The sequence below is a fragment of the Arvicola amphibius genome, chromosome 4, assembly GCF_903992535.2.
Source record: "Arvicola amphibius chromosome 4, mArvAmp1.2, whole genome shotgun sequence".
Classification (NCBI taxonomy): Eukaryota; Metazoa; Chordata; class Mammalia; order Rodentia; family Cricetidae; genus Arvicola; species Arvicola amphibius.
Window position 1 is genome coordinate 44,005,029 of NC_052050.1, and position 20,748 is coordinate 44,025,776.

General features: G+C 38.4%; 1 protein-coding gene across 3 annotated transcripts in view; it reads right to left on the reverse strand.

The window, feature by feature from the left end:
• Nucleotides 1-20,748, reverse strand: part of Ssh2 (slingshot protein phosphatase 2) — a 242,451-nt gene that overhangs the window by 99,915 nt on the left and 121,788 nt on the right. The window contains exon 1 of one of the 3 annotated variants that reach the window (XM_038327315.1): nt 14,258-14,551. The exons of 1 other annotated variant lie outside the window; for it this stretch is intronic. In XM_038327315.1, coding sequence (XP_038183243.1) covers nt 14,258-14,385 — 128 coding nt within the window. In that variant the 5' untranslated portion in view covers nt 14,386-14,551. Of the gene's footprint in view, nt 1-13,622; nt 13,658-14,257; nt 14,552-20,748 lie in introns of those variants that run through there. One more of the 3 variants, XM_038327317.1, reaches the window with a different exon arrangement.

Below are 20,748 nucleotides of genomic sequence, written 5' to 3' on the forward strand. Positions count from 1 at the left end.
TAGCTTCTGGGAAAGCAAGATGTGAGCTAACAAGCCATGAGCCTCATAGTAAAATATAAAATAATAGAAATGGGTTAATTTAAGTTGTAAGAGTTTGTAATTACTAGTAAGCCTCAGAGACACCCTGAGAACAGGCAGGTGGGAGAGAAATCTTCAGTTATACCCTACCCTTTTGCAATGGTCCCTGAAGACAACTGCATTAAAATTTTGTTGTTGTTGTCCTTGCTTTGAGCCAGAGTATCCGCATGATTGAAACAGTCTTAGAGTTCTTTGCGTGATTTGACAATACCATAACGCAAATAAGCAAGTTGGAGAGGGAAAGGGTTTTATTCTGCTTACGCCTGTCTATATCACTGTTTATCACCTAAAGACAGTCAGGACAAAACTTAAGTAGGGTCAGAACCTAGAGGAAGGAGCTGATCCAAAGACCATAGAGAGGTGCCACGGCTTACTGGCTTGGTCTCCATGACCTGCTCTAGCCTGTTCTCTTATAGAATCCAGAACCACCAGACCAGGAGAGCACCATCCATAATGGACTGTGCTTCCCACATTGATCACTAATTGGGAAAAAATGCATTATAGTCAGATTTTATGGAGGCATTTTCTCAGTTGAGGCTTCCTCCTTTCAGATGACACTAGCTTGTGTTAAGCTGACATAAAGCTAGGACTAAAGCCGCGAGACACCACACCTAGCAAAGTAATACTTTTTGAAAAGAGGAAAAACAATGTTTTCTGGCTGTTCTATAACAAAAATATGTATTATCTGAAAATAATAAAAAATAACTACTATTTTCCTTTATTTATTAAGAAGGCCAGTTCAATTTAAAATAATCGTTCATACAGGCAAGTTTCTCTCTCTCTCTCTCTCTCTCTCTCTCTCTCTCTCTCTCTCTCTCTTCCTCCCTTCCTCCCTCCCTCCCTCCCCTTTTGTTTTTTGAGACCAGGGTTTCTCTGTGTAGCCTTGGCTGTCCTGGAACTTGCTATGTAGAGCAGGTTGGACTTGAACTCACAGAAATCCACCTGCCTCTGCCTCTGCCTCTGCCTCTGAGTGTTGGGATTAAAGGTGTGCCATCACTGCCCGGTGCAAGTTTGTTTTTGAACTAAGTGGATGATAGAGATTGAAAGTAATATAAACTGTTGTGTACATAAAGCTTTTTTGTCTTTAGATACGGTGTGTGAATACACACTGGTGAGCACTCCTGTGGAGACCCTACCATCGCCTGTTATCTTACTCCCTTGAGACAGGATCCACTGAACCTGTTTGTAATCTTTAAAGATAAGTCAACTAGTAAGTTTAAACTTCCACTTATCCTTCAGTCTGAAAAAAACTGTATGCTTAAATTACTTCATTTGGTTAGAAACCCGCTACATTAAAATAAAGTAAATATGTAGTTTATCCCAATAGTCTCAGTTTGCCATTTTCTTGGTGTTTAATAAGGCACAAGTCACTAACTTCTGAGTACTTAAGAGTAATTTTTTTTCTGACCTGGGCTTGGGGTAACAGACCATTTTGTGTATAGTACTTGAATTTAAGTAACTGACACAAAATGATTACCAATATCCACCAGGATGGTTCATGTGTGTTTAGCTTAGAAACTAAACAAATGCTACTGCTTACACTGAATGGATACAATGGAAAGCTACTAATGGCCATTAGGTCATAAAGCTGGTAATCAAGTCAGTAAGAACAAGAAAAAATCAATCAAAACATCTTCCATTTTATAGTTCATTCTCTTAAATAGTATAGAGCTCCATGCCATGTAAAATGTTCTGCTGAGAATATGATGCTGGTGAATATGTAGAGCTTAGCACCTGGACAAAGCTGAGACAGGGCTTACTTTGGATTACTTGAGCATCTTTCCATACTCTTTTAAGTACAAAATCACCAGCAGAGTCTAATAATTTTTGTTCTTAAGCAGCCTGTGGGGTTTTACTTGGTAATCCCAGCCTCTTACACTGCTTCATTAACAAGCAACAGATTTCCAAAACTGGAAGCTTTCTGAGAGAATCTATGTAAAGCCTACTTGGTACCCAGCACAGTAACCAGCATCTGTAGACGTTACAACTCCCCCATTGACAGACTCAAAACACACTGCAGTTACTCTGTAAAAAGCAATCTCTGTGCAAAAGCCTTTCTAGATTTTCTTAAAACAAATGATTAGTAAGTCATTAATTGAAAGTTATCTGCCACAGTAGCATTTTTTTTTATCTTTTACTACTATTTACATAGATTAAGACATTTAAGGTGCCAGACATAAAGGTCTGCGTCCCAGTTCCAATCCTGCTATCCCCATATCCTTCCTGACTGATGGATAATTCACAGTATGATTCTGTCCTCTACATTCCTAAAAAGCCAAAAGAACCAGGCACAAATTTAACCCCAGCACTCAGGAGGCAGAGACAGGCAGATTCTGTGAGTTTGAGGCCAGTCAGAACTACATAGTGAGACCTGGTCTTGAAACAAAATAAAACAAAAAACTTAACTAACATTTACTGAGTTCTTACTATTGTCTGCAATTCATAAATACTATATTTAATCCTTATAATACAAATTCCATCTTTCATACAGAAAATGAAGACTTAGAGAAGCTATCTAATATGTCATGCAGTTAATGGTAAAATTATGGGCCTAATAAGGGTTGTTTTCACTCTAAATACTATAGTATTAAGTAAGATATAGGAACATGTGAGCCAAGAGAACTTTTAAGAGTCATTAAAAAGAGTATTTAGGGAACAGAGCACTTTAAGGAATAAGTGTGAGTTGGGTCTGGTGGCACATATGACCTGTATTCCAGCACGCAGGAAATGGAGAATGGGAGGTCAAGAGTTTACAGAGACTGTTGGCAAATACTGAGTCTGGAAGCCAGTCGGGCTACATGAGATCAAGCCAAAAACACCATAAGGGGTAGCAGGCAAAATTAAGCTTGAGATTTTACTAAAGTTGGGCTGACAGAATGATATACCATCTTAACACGATCAAAGGGAATTTCAAATGGTTCAGTTTCATTCATTGTTTCCATCAATTTTATCCATCTCTTAGAAAATTTGGAGCTAGAGAAATGGCTGCGTGGTTTAAGAGGGCTTACTGCTTCTTTCAAAGGACATGAGTTTTGGTTCCCAGCACCCACACAGTGCAGCTTACCAACTGCCTGTAACTCTAGCTTCAAGGGGCATACCAAATACTTCTTTCAGCCTCCTCTCACCTGCATCACATGCACATATGCCCACACACAGACATGTATGTATATAGTTAAAAAATACAAATCTCTTTTATAAGGTTGGAGAAATGGCTCAGTGGGAACTTACTGCTTTTTGTAGGGGACTTAGGTCTGTACCCTCAGAACCCACATGGTGGCTCATATCCACCTGTAACTCCAGGTTTCTGGGGAATCCAATACCCTCTGGCTTCCTAAGGCAACCTGTATACAAGTGGAGTATATAAACCCACGTAGGCACATATACCTACATAAAAAATTTTAAGAGAACTGTATGCTGGGCCTGGTGACACCTTTAATTTCAGCACCTGGGAGGCGAATCTCTTTGATTTTGAGGCCAGTCAGAACCCCTTAATAAGAACCCATATAAAACAAAGGGGTGAGGGGAATGAAGAGATTTGTTCAGTAGTTAGAAGCACTGACTTGCTCTTCAAGAGGACCTGGATACAATTTCCAGCACCTATATGATGGCTTACAACTTTCTGAAACTCCAGCTAAGGGGACTCAAATGTCTTCTGCTTTCCATGGGCACCAGGCATGCACAAGTGGACAGATATGCATCAGGTAAAATACCCATATCCATAGCCATAAAATAAAAAAAAAATCAAGCAGGGTTCTCTGTATAGTCCTAGTTGTCCTGTAACTTGCTCTGTAGACCAGGCTTGGCCTCAAAATTCACAGAAATCCACCTGCCTCTGACTCCTGAGTGCTGGAGAAAGAAAAAGGTGTGTGCCACAACTGCCTGACTAATATTTTTTTTTTAAAAAAAGACATTGAGATTTCACATCACCCCTGTCTTAGTCAGTGTTCTTTTGTTGTGAAGAGACACCATGACCATGGCAACTCTTATATACAAGAAAGCATTTAGTTGGGGTCTTGCTTACCAGTTTCAAAAAGTAGTTTATTATCATCATGGTAGGGAGTATGGTGACAAGCACAGCAGGCTTGGTACTGGAGAAGTAGCTGAGGGCTACATCCGGAAGAGAGAGACTGGGCCTGGTGTGGGCTTTTGAAATCTTGAAACCCACCCCCAGTACACACTTCCTCATATAAGTGCACATCTCCTAATCCTTCCAGTCCACTACTCCCTGGTGACTGAGCAGTCTAGCCTCTGGGGCCATGTTCTTTCAAACCACCACAACTGCATTGACAAGTTCCCAGACTACGGGTCCTAAAACAACAAAGACAAAACAAATAACAACAGCAAACAAAAACAGATGACACAACAACAGGATTTTTAAAGAATGTTTTTGAGAACTATATATATTAACATTCAGATAAACTGTAATTAAAGAGGCCTGGAATGTAAGAGGGTATTAAGAACTGGTCTCATACTTTCTGTTATAAGCAATACTTATTTCAAATCAGTAAAGTCAGAAAGTCTCATTCACTGGGTCCTCATGGATAGTAACTGGCTTTTATTACATAAAATACAAACAGAACAGAAATAAGATGCATGAGAAGATGCTGAGCTCATAAGCTCCCATAGCCTCTTCCTGGGGGCGGGGACCAAAGGATGCTTAAATAAGATGAAAAAAGATAATTTTTTTTACATAGCCACTACAAAAGACAGTCAATTATAGTCCAAAATTAAAACATTAGGCATAATATACTCTCTTATGGATTGTGGGTATACAAGTGAACTTTGGATAAATAAAAAGTATAGAGAATAAAGTAACATTCATATTTAAAAAGTTTATTCCTTTCTTGTGAATCATCTCATTTGAGCTATATAATTTTTTTTAAATGAAGCAGTCAATAATCTAAAATATGCAACAATTTGGACCATTTAGCTCATTATTACAAACATAATTCTACTTCATAGCACTAAGATATAAATTTTGAGAACTGGTCAGCACTGAGGTTTCTCTTTATTAGAGGACTTCATGACTCGGATTTTGTTGCTTTATCAGATGCAACTAATGTAAAATCCATTTGGTTACTGAGTGAAAGGTCACATCCTTCTAAAACAAATTAGCATAGAAAGCCAACTTGCTAAATTCATACAACATTGAAAAGGGGGTGGACCCAGATTTAATCTCTGGTATGTCTTATTAACAGTCTATTTATAAATAATTAGTTATATTTATTCCAAACCACAGGAAAGCTAAAATGTCCTTAATGTTTTAGCACATTTCTTCAAGTTAAACATAACTGAGTCATGGGTGGCAACATCCTGCCTCATTCAACAAATAAAATTTAAAAAAACCAACTAATTCTATCTGCGCACAGTTAGGATAATTAACTGTTTTTCTTTTGTTTCCCCCTTAGAAATCCAGGAACTACATGATACATTACAAGTTATACGATAGTACCTATATCACTTTTCTTTAGTCCCAAGGCAGCTTAACAAACAAACAAACAAACAGTGAGTGCATGTGTGTGTGTGTGTCAGTATATTCATATTTACTAGACAGAACCAAGAGAAATGTAAAAGATGATCTGTGAAAGTTAGTGCATCTTCATTATTCCCAAGGTCCAACAGCTCTTGGTCACAGAGGTTGATATCTTTAATCATTTTGACTTTGGGGAGTGGTTTAGCAGAGTAGGTCTAGAAAAACTGCCCTATTTCAGGAGCGAGAACAGATAAGTAGCAGTTATTCAGAAATGCCTACTTTTTATCATTCAGAAATCTGGACTACAGCAATCCCCTGTTCCAGTTCATTCATTGTACAGATTTACAGTTCAGTTAACTTGGTTAAGCATCAATTCCAAGGCCAAAGTTCAGAGCTCATGTTGCCCAACCTACCTTCTAGACTAATTATTGCTTGACAGACTGCAAAAAAAAAAAAAAAAAATCAAGTGTAGATAAAGCCACATAAACTTAGTATCAATAATGAAAACAGAAATATATCTTTGTAAGTTCCCAACAGCTCCCTGGTAACCTGTCCTTTACATCTGTAGGCCATAACACTAAAAAGACTCGAATATAAACTAATTTGATACACTCTAAAAAATGACAAGACTATTTGTGGTAGTTTGAAAGTAATTGGCCCCATAAGCTCATTGGGAGTGACATTTTAGTGTGGCTTTGCTGCAGTAGGTGTGGCCTTGTTGGGGGAAGTGTGTCACTATGGGGGCAAGCTTTGAGGTCTCCTATGCTCAAGATAGGATCAAGGTGTAGGACTCTCAGCTCCTTCTCCAGCACCACGTCTGCCTGCACGCTGCCATGTTCCACCGTGATGATAATGGACTGGACCTCTGAACTGTAAGTCACCCAATTAAATGCTTTCCTTTATAAGAGTTGCCAGGTCATGGTGTCTCTTCACAGCAACAGAAATCCTAACTAATACACTATTCAAGGATCAGAAATAATCATAAAAACAGTATTAATTTAAAATCAAGAAGACATCTTATGCTTCTTTACTTTTAAAAATTTTAAGCCTTGGGGGACTAAATTCAAGGCCTTGAGCATGAATTTCTGCTACCGAGCTAGATCATCAGCCTTTCATGCCTCTTTTAAAAACTTACATTAGTTTCTTTTCCAATGAAAAAGAAAAAATATTTTTAAACAATAAATGAGTGTCTATTTCATCAGAAAATAAGCTCTAGAGTTGAAAAACTACCAAAGTTACATTTAACCAATGAAAACAAAAACAACTGAAACCTTGAGATGAAAAAAATGTGAATATTTTAAACCTTATTGCTGTTTGTAGCGCCAGGCATGGAACACAGGATTCTCATATGCTAGGTAAGCACTCAAACTGACCTGCACACTAGCTCTACTTTATAATATTTTAACAGTTGGAGACATTTTTTATTCAGGTTTTAAAATATAGATAATCTTGACAAAAAATGTTTCAGAGCACAGAAAAAAACAAAGGGCCTATCTATAGATTCTAGAGATTGGTCTGAAGTTGAACAATGTTAACACCAAAGATTCAATACATATCTGAATTTGTAAATGCAAAATCTTAAACATTAGTAAGCCAAATCCAATAATACGTTAAGTGAACAATACAACCAGGGTGTAGCTCACTTATGTAAGGGTAAGCTTTAGCCACTCAATGCTACTCTATTACGAATAAAGGGGGGCATATCTTATCATTTCAGCAAGTATCAAAGTAGTCAATAAAATTAAATCATAAAAGCCTTTGCAAATTAGTTGCAGTACAATTTAATACTTTCAATGCATTAAGTGGTATATGTTGAAATCTACAGCATAAAATATAGAGCATACTTATTTACAAAACATAAGAAGCATTCCATTTACAAGAGAAAATAAAACAAGTATTTCAATATTTGACTAGAGGCCCCAGTCAAAGCAATTTAAGAGTTGTTCTCAAAGAGACAGAACTCACCAATAGATAATATAATCATCACCCCAAAGAAGTTGAGAAAAACAAACTAAAAAATAAAATCTATATTAGAAACAAAGAAAAACAAATGGTCTGATAAAATAGAACACATAGGTCATGTCAGACAGCTCAGCAGGCTATGGCACCTGTCATCAAGTCTGATGACCTGAATCAATGCCCACGACCCATCTGGTAGAAAAACCTCCATGATATGGTTTATATATACACCCATATACACATACATAAATAAATGTAATTAAAATAAATAAAAAAGAAAATATGAAAAGCAATAGTTGCATTAATAACACACATGCGACTAATTAAAGGAATTGATAGCCAGGTGTGGCACACACTTTTAAGCAGAGGAAGGCAGATTTCTGTGAGTTCAAGGCCAGCCTGGTCTGTGTAGTGAGTTTCAGGACAGCCAGAGCAACAAAGTGAGACCCTATTTCAAAAAGACAACGAAACAAAATGTCTTGACATCCTATACCTCTTCCCCCCCTCCCAAAAAAAGGACTTGGAAAATTAAATAACAACAAAAGACAATGATGGTAGTCCTCCAAAGCAGATATCAAAAGATCTATTAACTCTTTAAGGAAATGCTGTGAGTGTTGGTATATAAATATAAAAACCACAAACAAAAGACTTAAGACTATTAGAGTCTGCCTCAAGTATAGCTGGAAAGATGGCTGAGCATTTAAGAGTCCACACTGCCTTCAGGAAACTAGAAACCTGAGTTTGATTTCCAGTCCCCATGTTAGTTGGCTCACAGCCACTTCTAAATTCAGCTTTCAGGAAGATCTGACACTTCTGGCATCTGAGATAGTTATGTGCACATGCCCCACACATACACATAATTAAAAATAAATCTTAAAAAAAGTAGACCTCAAGTATCTATAAATTTAATAAGTAAAACATCTAGCAACTTAAATTGAGTTTGATGGTAGAATACTTGACAGAGATGTGCAAACTATGGGATTTGATCCCCAGCACAAAATTTTAAAAAGTTTGGTGTAAGGAAACGTCGAGAAAATATACATATAGCACTCAAACCTGTGTGAGTGCTAAGTAAAAAGGGTAAGAGTGCAGTGAAAAAAAAAAGAAAAAAAATCTGCTATTTAATGTTACTATTAATACAATATTAATGGTGTAGTGGCATTTCTATTGTAATTTTAATAAATAAGCTTGCCTGAAGAGCTGAGAGTAAAACAGTCCCGCCCCACTGGTCAGCCTTACAGACCAGGTAATGGTAACACACACCTTTAATCCCAGTAGCCACAGTAGTTGCCATAGAAACCAGGTGATGAATGCCTTTAATCCCAGTGCTGCAGGCCTTTAATCCCAGAACTAGAGAGAATTATAAAACGGGAGGAGGCAGCTCTCAGACACAGTCTCATTCTGAGATTCCTGGAGACAGGATCACCATTTCAGACTAAGGTTGAGGTAAGAGCCAATAGCTGGCTGCTTTTCTTTTCAGATCTTTAGGTTGAACCCCAATTTCTCTGAGTTTTTATTAATCATGCATCATTAGTGTTAATATAATAACACTGAATAGGTTGGGGACAGTTGAAATGTTTCAGTGGATAGAAGCACTGCTGTACAAGCCTGACAGTGTGAGTTCAATCTTTGGAATCCATGTAGAAAAGACAGATGTGGTGGCACCCATCTGTAATGCTAGCACTTACTAAAGCAAGATGGAAGACAAGAGGATTCCCTAGAAACTCAAAGCCCAGCCAGCCCAGAGTACGCAGCAAGACAGAAGCAGGTCAGATCCTGCTTTAACAAGATAGGAGAGAACCAATTCTAAAAACTCACTATCTGTGCTGTGACACATGTACACACATGCAAGCACACACATGCACACTTATGAGCCGATGTGTGCACATGAGCACATACTCACACATATCAAACTTTTAGGCACATGTTGCTTCATAAGAACTTGGATCAGAGATAGGAAATTGTGTTCTAGGTTTCCATTCTACCAGAAACAAGTCATGTATTTCTTTCCAAATTACTTCACCATTTTTTTCTAATTACTTGCTACATAAAGTGTAGTTGTATGACTTTCTCAATCTGCCTCTAAAAAATATAAATAGTGGCTGCCAAAGTGTGGTTCATACACTAACACCAATGACATCATTTAGGAATTGTTAGAAGTACAAAACTCTCTGCCTACAGGTTCAGAACAAGCAATTTGTGTTTTAACAAGCCCTCAAGGTGTTTATGATGCAAACGTAAAATCTGGAAAAAGAACATATGAAATCAACTGAACAACCAGAAAGAGGAACTGAAAAATTAAAAACAAAAACAAACACCACCAAATTACAAGAGACTGAGGCAGGATCAGGGATGCCATTCATTGCTTTTCAGACTGTCTCTCTCACTGGCCCGGATGACCTGGGTCCTAGGGATCCTCCCGTCCCTACTTTCTAGCTCTGGAGTTAGAAGTGTACATTGCCAGGCCTGGCATTTTTATGTGAATTTTGAGGATTCAGTTTAGGTATTCATGCTTGCAAGGCAAACACTTTACTGACTGGGTGTCCCACAACTCTTGAAATTTGATCAGATAATTTTCTAGGTTGCTCATATCCTCCCCCAAGTAGAATTAACATTTATGATAATAAATAAACTTTGTTCACTTTTTTTTTTTCTGGGAGATAGAATCTTATAAGCCCAGGCTGGCTTGCAACTCATTATGTCCTAGAGGATAACCTCGATCACCTGATCTTCCTGTCCCTACCTTCTAAGTGTTAAAGTAGCAGATATGGACCATCACGGCCAGCTTCACTTGACAGATCAAAAATAACACACATGCTAAGTTTTAGGCAGTGTCAAATGGAGACTTTAATGCAACAATAATAGCATAATCAGTAAAGTTCATATACAAACTATTGTTTGTATATTTAATTTACATACACATCACAATTGAAAATCAAAGAGTCTATGAAATAATATTGAAACAGGTGTCCAAAGGCCACACTGTAAGCACCATACATTTTCTCTGATAGGAAGCCCTTTAATCTCACTGTGACCTGTTTAATCTTGGACTCAAGTCTCACAAGATTTGTTACTTGGTTTCTAAATACACAGCTATTTTGAGCCAGCAAATGAGAAAGAAAACAAAAATCATCTAAAGACCAAATTGAATTCTGACAACTACTTGGACAAGCGTTCATGAATCATTTCCCTCAAACTCAGATTATGTTTATATCAGTCTTCATCTGGAACTCTTAGATCTGAGTCCCTCACTTTCACCCCTTTGTGAGACAGAGGTCTCAAGTTGGCCTTGAACTCAAGATTCCCCTGCCTCTCCCTCCAGATAGTTAGGATTTACAGGCACAGCTACTACGCTGGGCTCCTAACTGTAAACCTTTCACTTTTTCTGGTTAGTCTTTGCTATTTCTATATCTGCTACTACATGAAATGTTCTTATCAGTTAAGTGTTGGGGGTTGTAGTCTCCTTATGGAGACTCCCTGAAGCGTCTCCCCAACTCTACTTCCTTGTTCCCACAATTCTGTTCTGTCTACTCCACCTACCTAATTTTCTGTCTCTTAAAGGGCCAAGGCAGTTTTCTTTATTAATTAACCAATGAAAGAAACATAGACAGATAACTCTCCTCCATCAGTTAAGGTGTACATTATCAGATGCTGTGGAATAATCTTTTTGTACACTGTGAAGATCTGTCACTTGGATTGGTTTAATAACAAGTCGAATGAGCAATAGCTAGGCAGGATTTTCAGGGCAGAGAGGATGCTGGGAAAAAGGGTAGAGACATTGAGAATCCCAAACCAGACCCTGAAGCAGCAACATGGGAAGTTCATAGATGAGGTAAATGAGCCTCAGAGCAGCACACAGGTTAATAGAAATAAGTTAATTTAAGTTATAAGAGCTGGCCTAAGCTATAGCCAAGCTTTCATAAATAACAAGTATCCCTGTGGTTATTTTGGAACTGGCTGGTGGAAGAGAAAAGTCTGCCTGTAATCAGATTTTAGAAAAACATTTCCCTTTAGAAGAGATTAGCGTTGTTCTAAGATAACAGATTGAGACTCTGATTTGAAAAATCTATGTTGTTTATCTACTTCAGGTTTTCACATTTTATTTCGGGGAGTTCATTAATTTTCTGAAGTCAAGCCATAGACCTCCAGTTGACTAGAGTCTCCAGACTGAGAATGTTTACATTAAGTAACAACAATATATATACCGAGTTCATTGATTATTTTTGAATTATGATGAGCTAGGCAGCATTATAAATGTTTAATAAGCATATCCAAAGCAATACCAGTAAGTGTAGTTTAGAAGTCAATACTACAACAAGCTTCTTTTAAGACTAAAGTGAGCCGCATATGATACAATTTGTGGTAGAGTGTCTGCTTACCTAGCATGTGTGAGGTCTTATGTTTAATCTCCAGCTTTTCAAGGAAGAGCCAGAGAAACCAGAGATAAGGAAAAGGGAGCAAGGGAGAAAAACCCTAAAAATTAGGGCCAGTCATGGTGGTATATCCCTTTAAATCCAGCACTCAGGAGGCAGAAGCAGTTGGATCTCTGTGAATTTGAGACCAGCCTGGTCTACAGAGTGAGTTCCAGGATAACCAGGATTGTTACACAGAGAAACCCTATCTTGAAAAACCAAAGGGGGGAGGTGGGAGAGTAGAAAAAAAAAATCTTAAAATCACCTGATGTGGATTTTTGTCATTTACTAGGATGGCCTTGGGCTTCAGCCTCATCAGTGTAAACAAAACAAATTAGTTCACAAGACTCCTGTGATGACTAAATGAGATAACCCACATTAAACTCTTAGCATAGGACAAGTGGCCCATAAATGACAGCTATTATTCAACTCAATTAGCTCATTTTTGTTGCAGGGATTTACAGTTTTGCAAAGTGTTAGCTAAACATATGATCTCTCCTGATTCTACCAAGCAGGAACCCTTGTATTGTATTCCCATTTTACAGTGGGCAAGAACAAGTAAAATGATTTACCCAAGGACATTAATTAGCAGGACTAGGTATTTGAACTTTTGATCACACTAGGAAGTATAGTTTAAGAATACTCCTCTCTCAAGTTTAGAAACTTTGCTTTATATGCTCTGGAGCTGGGCCATACAAACAGAAGCACACAGTACTGTCTATCCTTTTGTGATGGGCTTATTTCACTTAGCACAATGCCTTCAAAGTTCAGCATGTTCTAGTATGTGTCAGAGTTTCCTTTTTCAAAAGAGTCAGTATTTTTAAAGATTTATTTTTATTATTTTAAGTTATCTGTCTCGTATGGGTGTTGGGGGCCTTGGTCTCCTGGAGCTGGAGTTACAAGTGGTTGTGAACAGCCTAGAGTGTGGGGGAACTTGTCCTAAAGCAGTAGTCACTGTTGACTGCTAAACTCCAACTCCAGGATTTTCCTTTAAAAAGTGGAATAATGTTGCAAATATATACAGAGCATTTTGTTCACCCATTTGCTATCTGTGGCTGGACTACCCTGCCCACGCTCCTTCTTAAGCACTGATAACACTATTCACTTGAGCCTGCTTACTATGTTTCAGATTATTCACTCTTTACCTCCACTATCCCTTCATCCCTCAGGCCTTTTTGAAACGAAAACACAAGTAAGGTAGTTTAGTGGCAGTAAAGTTGTTCCCCCCCCCCCCCTTGCTGTTTTTCTCAGGAGCTCCACCACAAATCAACATAAAGGAAATGGGTGACCCTCAAATCAGTTTAACTCAGTTGGGAGGATAGGACAATTTATTAGCAACTAAAATAACAAATTAGGTATGAATGTATCTATAAATCACTGTGCTCTTAATAAGGGATAATGAAATGGTTTTGCTGGACATTAAATGGAGTTCTTTAGGAAAGAGACAGTAGCAACCCTGTTTGGGGGCTGGCCTAGGAAAATCTCTGCAGTGATTCCTCTTAAGACAATTTAGAAGGAGCTCAAACACACTAAAACTGCTACTATCTTAGTAACCTAAACCTCTCCATTGGTTTAAAGATGAAGTTTTAATTGGTGGTGTTTCTCTACTTTCAACTTTATAACTGCGAGGTGAAATTAACCACAAGCTTCGGCACACAGTTCTCACAAACAGGCAAACCACAACGGAAAGGAGTACCAACCTGACTTCAAAAACAATGACGATTTAAAGATGCACATGAATCCTTTCTTCACTTCAGTGATTCAAAGAGTACAGGAAGGCTTGAGTTGTGAGTATGTACTAGTCGGGGGCCATAACAGAAGATACTGAAATAAAATTTTCTGAAATTTCCAGACTACAACAGTGTAAACCGAGTAGGTTGTCTTTCTTTGTGTGAACCATAACAGAACTTACAGTCATATGCAAACTTAAGACCAACTACCTCAAGAAGTTGGGCTGCCAGCAGGATCCACAAAACCCCTGCGTTTTCTGGCAGCTATTCTGATCCTATCAACCATTCTCCCCAGATTTTCGCTTGCTACAAAGCCCGGCTGTCACTCGGTCACCACAGACATCTAGGAGGCCAATCCAGTCTTAGGCTCCCTTAAGATTCTCCCGATGTTCTTCCAAAAGAGTCATCTGCCCACCAGGCTCCGGGACACTCATTGCCTCCACGAATCGCCCAATACCTTCACCCCACCGTCCAACCCAGAAGCACTGAAACCTCGAAGCACGCACGCTGTGCTTTCACCCTCGCTCACTAGTTCGCGCCCTCGGATATTGGGAAAAGCCGCTTGGAAAAGCAAACTTTCTGAGCATTTGAAGTGGCAGACTCACAGCTGGTTGATGGCGTTCTGCGAGATGACCGCATTGGCAGAGAAGTAGGGGATCATGTCGGGGCCACCGAGGCTGCAGGTGCTGGCAGGGGGCGCCTTCCTTTCGCCGGCCAAAGTACTCAGGGTCATGGAGCCCACTCACGAAGCACAGCTCCGCATCTTGGACCCGCGCTGAAATAACCCGGGCCAGAGACGCGGTTCCTGACCGCCGAGCTGAATCCGCAGGGGAGCTCCGAGGCAGCCGCCGAAGCCCCGGGCTCGGTTGTGGAGTCTGGGCTGACGGGCGCCGCCAGCAGCCCTCCCCCATCCGCGTCCGGGGCGGGGCACCCGGGAGGAGCGGCCTAGAGCGTCCGGAGGGTGGGCCCCGCCGGCGCCCCGCCCCGGAGCTCCAGGCACCCACACGGATCCCGCAGTGCGTCCGGGCCTGCTGGGTAAGGGTCTGCAGGAGACCGCAGCCTGGTTGAGTGAGTGTAGTTTGCAGAATTTCTCTACTCGGAATGATTAACTGAAAAGCACCAGCTCTATGTATTGTAGCTTCTTAAACAGCTCTATACACTAAACCTGAAACAAACCAAGTTTATGAATGGTCTTCATAGTTTTTTTTAAGGCTTTAACACCGCGTAGTTAAATATTAATAAATGGCTTTCTTGGGTCCTCAAAGTGGAGCTCAAGAGATAATGGCGTGTGGACCTTTACACTCTAGATAAAATCTGCTAACCCTTGTACATAAATAATAAGAAGATTCACAGCCTTAGCTGTACATACAATTTGTGAAGATTAAACATCAGTGCCTAACCTACACTTTAGACCAACTAAATTGTCTTTGGAATACGATCTAGATGTCGGTATCTTTTTTTCCGAAGATCTTCTGTTTCCATCTTTTGCTTTTCCCATCACATGGCATTCTCTGAAACCTTCCAAGGTTTAAGCCCTTCCCGCACTCCTTCCTGGAGTTGCTAAGTAGTGCTTTTCACTAGGAACTATCTTTGTAAAAGGTGCCTCTTTCCTGTTTCAGGGAGTGGGCACTCTGCAAGCTCCCTATCCTCTGGCTCTTCCCAATTTTACATCAGAGCAAATATTTTAGGAATCAGTATTTTTTTGTTTTAGCATTTCTGAATAACTGACAAAAATATATATATATATATATATATATATATATATATATATATATATATATATTAATGGTGCTGCCATAAGAATCCAAAAGACAGAAATTAATAAACTTTAAATCAACCAATTAGAAAGGACTAGTCACTTTCACGTATTAGGATCAAGAAAAACAACAACAAATCTTTGTTTTATAATAAAGTACAGGGGAGCTTAACCATTTTCAATATGCAACAATGAAATAATCTAAAACATAAAATTCTATGCTTAAAACCAAGATTACTTTTTATTTAGTTGACTATAAACTTCAAGCTATTACCAAGGTGCTGAGCAGCTTGGAATTCTGTGATGCATACAAAAGGTGGTGTCCAGCGTCTCAGAGATCTGGTAATAGAAAAGATCCAGGTGGCAAGTGAAGGGTTAAGGGAAAGACTGGATGTTAAGAGTTTCATCATCTTCACCCATCTCTAGGAAGGAAATGTTTTAAGATTTGTTCAAGCTGTGTCAGCAGGCACCCAAATGGCAGTATAAGAAAAAAAATCTGCTGATACACCCCAAAATAAAATGCTTAAAATATCTGGCAAACTTGCCAGTTTGAAACTTCTTCCAGGCTGTAATTTATTACAGTCGCCTGCTGCGGAAAAAAAAAAAAAAAAAAGGCAGGAGGTACTTTAGAACAGCATCAAGGTGAGCCCCGTTCCTTTCATGACACAGCAAGAGATAGAAATTTTTATTGAAGTCACTATTAAATAATGTCATTTAGGAAAGATGATGGCATGGTAGTCATCATTATCTGAAAAGAAAAGCAGTTCAGCAGAAAATTTTTATTATTTGATTCTATCAAAATAATTATTTCTTGCATTTAAAAATGCCAGGGATAATGATTCACACATACATATTTGTAAATATGTATATTTATGTCACATAAAAGGTTCCCACAATGATGTCCCAGAAGTGCACAGTCCTATGGTTTTCCCTAAAAGACCCTCATCACAATCCAAGTAAGTAAACAGTTTAATGCCTCTAATTTAGTCCTCCTAAACTTTGAACAGTAACAGAGAAATCTGAAAGTTGCTAAGACACATTCTTGATTTGTTTTGTTTTTTTAGAGAAAAGTCAAGTTATCTTTTTTTTCTTTTTTAAAGACAAGTTTTCTTTGTATAGCCCTGGCTGTCCTGGGAACTCACTCTGTAGACCAGGCTGGCCTCGAATTCACAGAAACCCCTGCTTCTGCATACTGAGTATTGGTATTAAAGGGGTATGCCACCATGACTGGCCACCATCACTCAGCTAATCAAGCTATCACTTTAAACTGGGAAAATTTTAAGGAAAAGATTCTGCTACTGTCTGTTTTTAAAAGATGGAACACTTTTCTTTTAAGTCTGTAGGGTCAAATGTCAATCATTTCAGTTTCTGTTCAATTTAATCCCTTATTCTCTCCACAGTCAAGCTCTCTAAACCTAAGAAAATTAAAAGAAATTAAAAAATTCTTCCAAATTAGACTAAACAGCAAGAAATAAACTAAGCTAATTTCATACTCTATATCAAATTAGAGGGGCTTTCTGTTTTTCCTGTTTATTTTTAATTTCACCAAGTCTGCGAAGAAAAACTATCCTCTTTCTTTGTACTCTTTCTACTTGAGTTAAAAGATGTAAGGTGAGTTTTGTCATATCACTTGTGACATATATTTTCAAAGGTTCAAAATGTTCATAGCATTTAAAAAATTAAAGTACCCCAGATGTCCCTTGAACTGTCCCATAAAGTACTTTTATTACTGCATGTCCACATTTCTCTCACTAAGGTTCAACTACTTAAAACAATGACCACTGGAGACTTGGCATGCTTACTTGACTGTACTCTAGACCTGGAGGTGCACTGCAGTGTGACTGAAAGATGTAGTCATACTTTTGCTGCTGGGAACATCATTTGAATTAATTGCAAATTAGAATGCGGCTAGAAACATCTCAGAGGGCATAATTCTAGTTCTAATGGTCACTTAACAAACTAAGACTTTGATCAGTGTCACTTAATTCATCTGTTTAAATGATATAATAAGACCTTTAAAAAAATCTCCAAATTTGTTCTGAAAGTTGAAATCGTACAGAGACTTTTCTCATCCCAACTAAAAATCCTGAGGAGGCAGGTGTAGCAGTGTGTGCTAATATAATCTAACACTTGGGAGGCTGGAGCTGCAGGATTACAAATTCAAGGTTAGCCTGCACTAACACAGGAAAACTCTTCTCTCAAATAAGCAAGCAGGGCCAGTGAGATGGCTCAGTAAGCAGGACAACCTGAGTTCAGTCCCTGGGACCCACAAGGCTAAAGAGAAATGTCTTCCACAGGTTGTCCTCTAACCTCAACACTGGCACTGTGGTGCTGTGGTGTGCCCATACATGTGCACACATGCGTGCATACATTCATGCACACACACAATATAAATAAGTGTAATTGAAAAAACAAACAAGCAAACAATAGATATAAAGAGACTCTGAAACATGAAATATATATTTAATTCACTTAAGATAGTCACCTAATTCAAATCAATAGAGACTGGCAGTTAAAAACTCTGGTTTTATAACTAATAAATAAGAGTTGAGGCAACAGTATTTGTACTTAATTTATGGAGTTATTTTGGGGATTAATTAAAAACAGTATCTATATTTTAAAAGAATACCTAGCACAGCGATCTACTCTTTGGCTTTAATGTCTGGTATATTAACGCCCCCACTATGTAGCATGAATTTCTGTTTTTTCCATAGACATTAAAAAGTGCTTATGACTATGATATAAGGAGTTCTAGGGCTGGGCATGGTGGCATACATGTTTAACCCCAGCCCTCAGGACGCTGAGGCAGGAGAATCTCTGTGAGTTTGAGGCCAATCAGGGATACATAGTGAGAACCTGTTTAAAAAAAGAAAGTTCTAGGGCCAGTGAAATGACTCAAGTGGTTCAGGGCAGTTGCTGCCAAGGCTGCTGACCTGAGGTTCAGCCCCACGTGGTAGAAGGGCAGCACGAATTTCTAACAAGTTGTCTCTCATCTCTGTGCATATACACATACAGAAAAAAAAAATGATTTTTCTTTTTAAGATCCACAAACAAAAGTATTATGTGGACAACATGACAGTTTTTATTATCATAAACTGCTCAGTTTCCAGTAACAGAAACTACTTTTATTTACTTGTTTTATTATCTAAAAGTTGATGAAATGAATGAAAACTGAAATACATACAAACATCTTTATGCATCAAAATCTCATTTGGGAAGTTCACTGTCATTGTTCACAAGGCAGCTCATCATGGTAACTCATTATCACAGTCTATCATCGTCTGGATACTTGCAATGTTTGCTGGATTTTTCTATTTTTAAGCTTTCAAATAATAGCATTAACTTATGCAACTATAGTCTGTTAAGCACTTGATCATAAGAAAAATGATTATACTAAGGCAGAGGGCCTAATTTTGTTTTTATTTTTTCTCTAAGGGCTTGGTTATAGAGAAATAAATAGAAATCAATCCCTTGAGTGCCTTAAAGATACAAAACAAAAATCTTACTACCTGGACGTAACACAAACCTGCTGTCTCTTGTTAATCTGTAAAACGCCAGGACAAAACTCTCAAGATAACACTACCAATTATCAGGTTTGTTTGTCCATACAGGACTCAGAGCTATCTTAACACACTTAGTCGAAGACATTCTTAAACAATACAAACACCACGATGTTGACAGCCTGCTGAAAGCATCATGTTTGGTGGGGTGTTTAGTTTAAAATACCTGACAATAGTGTTTTAAACACTTGAGTTGAACAATGTCACTAAGCCTTTATAGTCATGTACTTAGAACTTCCACACAAGAGCAATGTGGAAACACGGAGGGATCTGCATATTAACACTGTAGAAAAGATCTCTAAAGCATTCATCCCCCCTGGTCTTAGCCACCATATGCTCCTGCACAAGGACATGCAGCAATACTGCTTTCTTCAGGTTACACAATTCCCACACTTCTATTGTTTAGTAAAAATAATAGGCATTTATGGATCACTTTTCACATTCAACACATCTCACAAAACATTAACTATTTAGTTCCTGCTCTATTTCTTCATTCTGTTTTTTAAACCACTTAAAAGACACAGCAACACATGGTAAGTGTTACTCCCAACCACAAGAATTCAGAAAGGTAAAAGAAATGTTATTTTTCTCATCTCATGTCACTCACAGGTAATTAGAATAATTATTTTCAGAAAATTTCTTCACATATGCAAATAAGAATGTAGCTACCCTTTAGGATGTTCACATGATAAACATGAACACATAATGGTATGATGTGTTTTTATTTTGCTTATTGCTACTGTTTATCATTACATCTTGGGTATGTTCCCATGATTATATAACTCTACCTAATTCTATTTTTTTTTTAGAGACAGGGACTCTCTACATAGCCATGGCTATCCTGTAACTCACTACGTAGACTAGGCTGATCTCTAACTCAAGGGCTCAGCCTGCCTTTGCCTCCCATGTTAGGGAGGCATGTGTTACCATACCTGGCCTACCTAATTCTTTTAAGGGAGTAATTATATGACCTATATAATTTGTTTAAACAATTTTCTGCTAATAGACATTTGTTTCCAGTTATTTAATCACTGAACATGCTTTTACACTTGGAGAGAAAGAAGAGTCATTGTTACTGGGATTAAATCCAGGGCCTTACAAATGGTAGACTTTGTAGTTCCCAAAATTTGTGCATGCATATCAACATATATGTTCATGGATACTTAGAGGTGGAACTGGAGTTAATTAAAGATGTTTTCAATATCTTAAGATGTAGTAGATATTAATTAACTGCCCTCAGTAAAGGGTTTTCTCCATGGAATCTTTAGTCTCTCCTACCCCATGATCTATTAAAAAACAAACTTAGGACCCAAGATGGGTTTTCTATGCCGTAATCTGCCCTATTACATTAAAACAAGTATACCGAGTACTGAAGAGATAGTTTAGTCAGTAAAGTGTTTGCCTTCCAAGCACGAGGACCTAAAATTGATCCTCAGAAACCATATTAAGAAAAAAAGCCATTGTATGTATTCTGATACTAGGTAATTGAGTTAGGAGGATCCTGGTGCTTATTGGCTGGCAGCCTACTGTACTGAGTTTCAGTCAGTGAGAGACTATGTCTCAAGAACAGAAAAGGAAAAAAAAAGGAGGGGTGAGAAAGAAAAAAGAGAAGAGGAGCTGGATGGTACCTGAGAAAATGGCACTTGTGGTTGTCCTTCAACCTCTACATGTTCATAGAGATAGGCACACACAACTGCTACATGTTCATGTACACACACACACACACACACACACTACATCAGGACTGGTGTATGTATTAGAAAAGTAAGTAGGCCTCAAA